Here is a 6331-nt window from a genome sequence, read left to right as displayed (position 1 = left end):
CAGCTTTATCCTTGCAGCTGTAAAATCAAAAAAAGGGGAAGCGGTGGCGGAAATGAGGCCAGTTTTTCTGAAAGGCGAAGAGGGAATTTGGGACAAAGGAAGCTATTTAATTTCTTTGGCCTCCTTAAGCTGTTGGCTGGTGGATGAACAGATGTAAACGCATAACATCAGCTGCATGCAATTAAATATATTTCTTGTCTTTGCAGATGTCCAGAAGGATTCCCGTATATACACAGCACAACTGTATGAGAGGTACAGGACTGCATAGCTATGCGAGGACAGTTGTATCGTGTAGCAGGTCACGGTCAGTGCTGGCTGGAAAGCTGAAGCCCCTCAAATGATACTGGCCTCTCTCAGGGAATCTGCTCTTGCACTTCATTTCCGCTGTCTTTCAAAGAGGCTATCATTTAAATTGGCTCAGATATGATGCAGGAAATCAAAACATTAGTCCAGGAATGGTGTCACTGTTGAAACAACATCTGACTCCTCCTGACTGGGATTACACTTGGTCATTTTGGATGGATCTCATTTCTGCTCCTATCACCTGGAGGGGCAGCAGGTCATTTCTGTCTTGCTTATCCCAAAGGACCAAGAGAAGCACCAATAGCCCTAAAACAGGGGGAAAAGTCCGATGCCTCTCTGATGCCATGACAACATGCTGTTGTAGCATAGAGGAACACACACCTCAGAAGGAGATGCTGAGTAGCAAAATATGCACCCCTTTCTCCAGACAGTCTTAGGAGCTAAAGCAAAATGTAAGCTATGGAAACTGGAGATATGTTGAAGAAGGCAGAGAATATATCGTGAAAATGAATGGGATAGTGGATTGCTTAAAATAAAAATGCGATGCTCCCCTGCCTGCTGTGACACCACTCCATCAGGCAAATATAGCCACATGTAGGCTTGAACCAGGGCTAAAAAGCAAATTTGAAGAGTGGGATTTCCTTGTGCTGAGGGTCAAGTGATTCAGTTTGCAGCAAGATTACTTTAGAAAACCTCTCTTTGTCTTTGGTGTAGCTTTGGACTGAAAAATTACCTTTGTCTAGAAATACCAGGGCTTCCCTGAATGAGGGGAAAACATGCATATGAAGCATTTGCTATTGCTTAAGGGTACCAGTCACTCAGAGACTTCGTTTCCTTCTCTTTTGTCTCTTTCAAGCTCAGAAGTTTACTGTTGCTTTAACTTTCTAGATGCATAGCTATTCTTAGATTTTGTCTCCTGGAAAATTGAGGAAACATATCAAAACACTTTTTAAGGTGTAGGTGGTTCCTTGAGGGACCTAGAGGCATTGCTAGCAATTTAAATGTCAGGAGCTTTATTTTTCAGAATAAATATGGTGTCTTTTTTTTTTTTTTTACTACATTTTTTACTATGATACTTCTGCAGTGAAGAACACTGGTCTTCAGCTCCGTGAGTGGAGACATGCAAGGATACCAAAAGGAGAAATGGCAGTAAATGGGAACATGGCATGTTATGCAAGTGTTATTAAAGCTGCATGTGAGGAACCCTAACAAGGATGGTCTTGAATCCTTCTGCAAGTAAATTGTAATAAAAAAAATCTATTACTTTATCTGTACCCCAGATTTTGACTGATGTTCCCCACTATTTTGCTGGTGAAGTGAAGAAGGTAGCAGGATGCTCTCACACCTCTGAAGACGTTTCTCTCCTGTGAAATGATGGCCCACTTACAGAAACTCAGTATCTGTTGCTTGGTCTTTCTACCCCTGCACTCTGAGGAGATTCCTTGTTAGCTATGCAATCAATAAAAAACATATCTTCAGCAACTAGTAAATCTAGTTTATTAAAACACAGATTTGACAGTTAATTCAATTGCTAACAAAGTTCTAGCATGGTCAATACAAAAAAAAGGTGACATCGTCAGTGAGATACATATATCCTCTAGATGCAATATTATCTGATAATAGGGTGCATTTGGATGGATACAGACAAAAACACATTACTGAGATTAGACTGTGGCTAATTTTTTCCCTTCCCTTGTAGTATTTAACGTGTACAGTTTCTCATCAGAGGCTCCAACATTGTCACTCGTCCCTGCTCAAGTTACTCCTGACAGGAAATGAGTATGCCCCCTTCCTTCTGAATATTTGCCTGCTATCCCTCTGCACAAGCTACCACTGCAATCCCATTCCCATTGCAAACCAGTGATAATATCCCCTTTTCATAGAATCATAGAATCATTTAAGTTGGAAAAGACCTTTAAGATCATCAAGTCCAACTGTTAACCTAACACTGCCATCCCACCATTAAACCATGGCCCTAAGCACCTCGTCTGCCTGTCTTTTAAATACCTCCAGGGATTGGGATTCAACCACTTCCCCTGGGCAGCCTGTTCCAATGCCTGGCAACCCTTTTGGTGAAGAAATTTTTCCTAATGTCCAATCTAAACCTGCCCCACTGTAACTTCAGACCATTTCCCCTCATCCTATTGCCCACTACCAGGGAGAAGAGGCCGACTCCCACCTCTCTACAGCCTCCTGTCAGGCAGTTGTAGAGGGCGATAAGGTCTCCCTTCAGCCTCCTCTTCTCCAGGTTAAACAACCCCAGTTCCCCCCATGTACCAGTATTTAAAGAGTGGCTACAAAGAAAATGGAGACTCCCTTTTCACAAGGAGTCACATGGAAAAGATGCGGGGTAATGGGTACAAGTTAATCCTGAGAAGATTACGATTGGATATGAGAGGAAAATTTTTCACAATGAGAACAGTTGGAATAATCTCCCCAGGGAAGTGGTTGACTCCACCACATTGGACACTTTGAAGACTCAGCTGGACAGGGTGCTGGGCCATCTTGTCTAGACTGTGCTCTTACCTAGAAAGGTTGAACCAGATGATCCTTGATGCCCCTTCCAACCTGGTATTCTATGATCCTATATGATTCCCTCAGCTGATTCCCTCAGATGCTTCTTTCAATAGCATGGGACCAAGAGCTGCAGGAGTTTGCATGGCATCATTAGGTCAGCTCTCAGGTATGCCACTGAGTTATTGAAATAAGGATTTGGAGCGTGAACTTTAGTGAAGACTTATGATAAAATTCTGTGCTTATGTCAAAGGCAGCATAAAGTGACTGAAATAGATTGACTCTGCAATTGAACATAACCCTTAGATAGCCAAGAAAAATGTGACTTTCCCAGTGATTTGTCAAGTACTTTTCCACCTGACCAGCAATGATTTGTTTTCTGCATATTTCAGACAGAGCTGAAAATAGCTGGCTGCAGTTATTTTTGTTGGGAGGCAATAACATTCTGTTTATAGAGTGCTTCCTCCAGAAAAGTTCAGAGCATTGAGAAAGTATCTTCACTGACAGAAGCCTTCCTTTCGGCGGATTTCACAGGGAGGAAGGCTTCCAGCATTTTTGTTAGTTTTCATATGGGCCAGGCTGCTTTCCTGGAACATATGACAAAGTTTCTTGTCTTTTTTTATTAAAAAATTAGGTAATTAAAAACAAAATCGAAGTGTGGTCAAACTGAGTTTGAAGCCTCTTTTCACTTAATTGCAAGCGATGTGATTTTTAGGAAATGTATTTTAGAAAATATTCAGAGACTTAAAGATGCAGCCAGCCATTTGGTGAATTTTTCCAAAGTACTCATAGGTGTAGCTCCCCATTGCTTTCTAAAACAGCTCTCCTCCTCTTCCTCCTCTGCTGCCCGTCTTTCCTCCTGTTCCTGGCTTAGTGCTTCCCCATTGCATTGGTTCGTGTTTGATGTCAGGGGGTTCAAAGCAACTGGGATTTAATCTTATGAAAAGAGGGGCCAGTTTCCTCCTCAGAACAGGTGGGAGGTGAAGGATTAGGGATGCCTTTGGCAGGAGTTCGCTGTCAGACTGGCTTACCTGTGTGGAGGAAACCATTTGGACTGAAATAATTTTAAAAGTTTGTCTCTAGATCCCCACAGGGGGACTGAGCTGCCTAATCTTGGCTTTCAGAAAAGCACTGGCAACACTGAGCACAAAAGCAAGTGTTGCAATGGCTTTGAAGGAATCAGCGCACATGCGAAGAGCTGCAGGGTGCAGCCCCGTGCTCTGTGTGTCCGCATCCTCTCCTCTCTGCCAGCAGTCATCTTACTCATAGTGCTCCATGACGATGACGTTTGCTTGAAATCATTATCTCACTTGACAATCACTGAAATGTTAAGCAACATGCCTCGGTGGCCTCCTCAGAGTGGAAAATTTAGAAATATTGTTGCCTTCTCAAGAGCCTGAGCCAGTGCCAGGTCCTGTTTGGCTCTCTGCTTTGCAAGTCAGATGCAGCAGGAAGTATCAGTGATGCTTTACATTTCTGTTCCATGCAAACCTTTGGCCGGTGTTTGCAAAGGGAACTGACAGGGCACTGTGAAGCTGTTGGGCATTACAGCGTCTGAACCACGCACCTCCGCACACACAGGGAAGGAGCACAGAGAGGTTCAGACACAGACACTGAGGTGGCCAGGTGAGCAGTTTCCCTTCGAGTCACTGGTTGAGTATTGTGAAATGAAATAAATGGACCTTAGCAGCCAGGTAAATCCCTTTCAATGCCTTGTCCTGGTGAGGGTGAACACTAGAGTTGTATCTATGCTAAATAGAAGAGGACCAGGGATCACACCCAGGCACCTCTGATCATCCTGCCTTGGTTTTGGCCATCTCCAATGAGCTGTCTCAAAGACACTTATGCTCTAGAGGTGCCTGGCACTGAGCAGCATGGCTGCAGGCTGGCTAGCACCACACAACCTCTGCCATTGAGTAGTATGGATCCAGTCTAGATGTCCCATTGGGACCATATATACAGCATTTTGCAATTCTGCATCAACTACCTGCGGTACAAACTTCTGATTCTCGCTTTGAAATTTTCAGCAGCGAAGTAATAGAGGATGGGATCGAGGCAGCTGTTCATGGCAGCAAGGCAGAGAGTGACCACCAGCGCTTTGTGCAAGGTCAGGTTGCCCTGGCTGCAGTTGCTGCGCATCAGGTGGACAGTTCGTAGTATGTGATACGGCAGGAAACAGATGAGGAAGAGGATGAGAGTGATGATGATGGTTGACAGTGCCTTCTTGTGACAGACTGCCTTCTTGCGCTGCGGAGTCTTGGACTTGAGCAACGTTTTGATTGCAAAGACATAGCAGAAAATAATTGTGAAAAATGGCAGAATGAAGCCCACGATGAGGACAAAGCTGTTCATCATGAAGAGTCCTTGCGTGCTGGAGGGGTGGAGGTCCAAGCACTTTTCTGTGTTCTTGTATGCAGCGACTACTTTGGTTAACAGAGGGCTGGAAGCTGCCAGCACAAAGACCCATATAGCTGCGCATATTATCCTGGCGTACTTCATGTTGGTTACCTTCCAGTGTTTGAAGGGGTAGACGATGGCTAAGAAACGAACCACGCTGAGCACAGTGAGAAAATAAATGCTGCAATACATGTTCACATACAAGATGTAAGTCATGATCCTGCAGACAATATCACCAAATATCCAACGTGATCCTAACAGGAAATATGTGGCCCGAAAGGGCAAAGTGCTCACAAACATGAGATCCGAGACAGCCAAGTTCTGCATGTAAATGTTTACTGAGGTCTTCCTCTGCGAAGGCTGAAAGAAAACATAAATGGAGAGGCCGTTTCCAACAGCGCCCAGGAAGAAGATAGAGAGATACATGATGGGGTAAATTACTTGCTTGAAGCTGTCAATTGTACAGTTGGAGGAGCTGTTGGTGAAGTTGTCACCTCGCGGCATCTCGGAGGTATTCATAGCCTAGAGTGAGGCTCTTCGTCTTTCTGCCAAAGTAAAAAGAAGGGGCGTGAGTGCTGGGTTACAGGCCAGGCAGGGAGTTCAGCTATTCAGGACTACTTTGCTGAGGGCAGAAAGTGCAAGATGCAGAGGGCAGTGGAAAGTAAAAGTTCATTAATGAGTAATCATTCGTGATGTCCCAGTAAACACACATCTCAAGGCATAAAGCCCCAAGCAATCTCTAAAGAGTTTCAGTATTACAGCAGCTGGTTGTTGTCTCAATCTATGAAAGTGCTGCCTTTTAAGGGCGATTGCTATGTGTGTGTTTTAAGGGAAATTCTCTGATCTTTGTGTAAAACAAGCCAACTTGCTGTCAGCCATTTTGTAGCAGGAAGGTTTTGAGTCCCCAGTTACCTGCCATCGGAACACCAAAACCTGACCAGAAAAGAAATCACCATCCACTGGTAAGTTGGTGTTGCAGATTAGGATGAAAAACCAAAATAATTGAATTTGCCGACTGGAACTAGTGAAGTTTTTCTGGTACATTGTCTGCTGTTGGCAGCATGTCACTGAACATTGCCGAGCAATACTGGTGGTACATTGATATGCCTCAGAACCT

General features: G+C 44.1%; 1 protein-coding gene across 1 annotated transcript; it reads right to left on the bottom strand.

Moving 5' to 3' along the window:
- Positions 1-4255: 4255 nt before the first annotated feature.
- Positions 4256-5733, bottom strand: CYSLTR2 (cysteinyl leukotriene receptor 2). The gene has a single exon (XM_009644812.2). It carries the CDS (start codon positions 5731-5733, stop codon positions 4801-4803), a length of 933 nt encoding a protein of 310 aa, XP_009643107.2. The 3' UTR covers positions 4256-4800.
- Positions 5734-6331: the final 598 nt, after the last annotated feature.

Source organism: Egretta garzetta, unplaced genomic scaffold (assembly GCF_000687185.1).
Source record: "Egretta garzetta isolate BGI_Z169 unplaced genomic scaffold, ASM68718v1 scaffold268, whole genome shotgun sequence".
NCBI classification, from domain to species: domain Eukaryota; kingdom Metazoa; phylum Chordata; class Aves; order Pelecaniformes; family Ardeidae; genus Egretta; species Egretta garzetta.
Note: the sequence above shows the minus strand (reverse complement) of the source record. Positions and strands in the feature narration are given on the sequence as shown.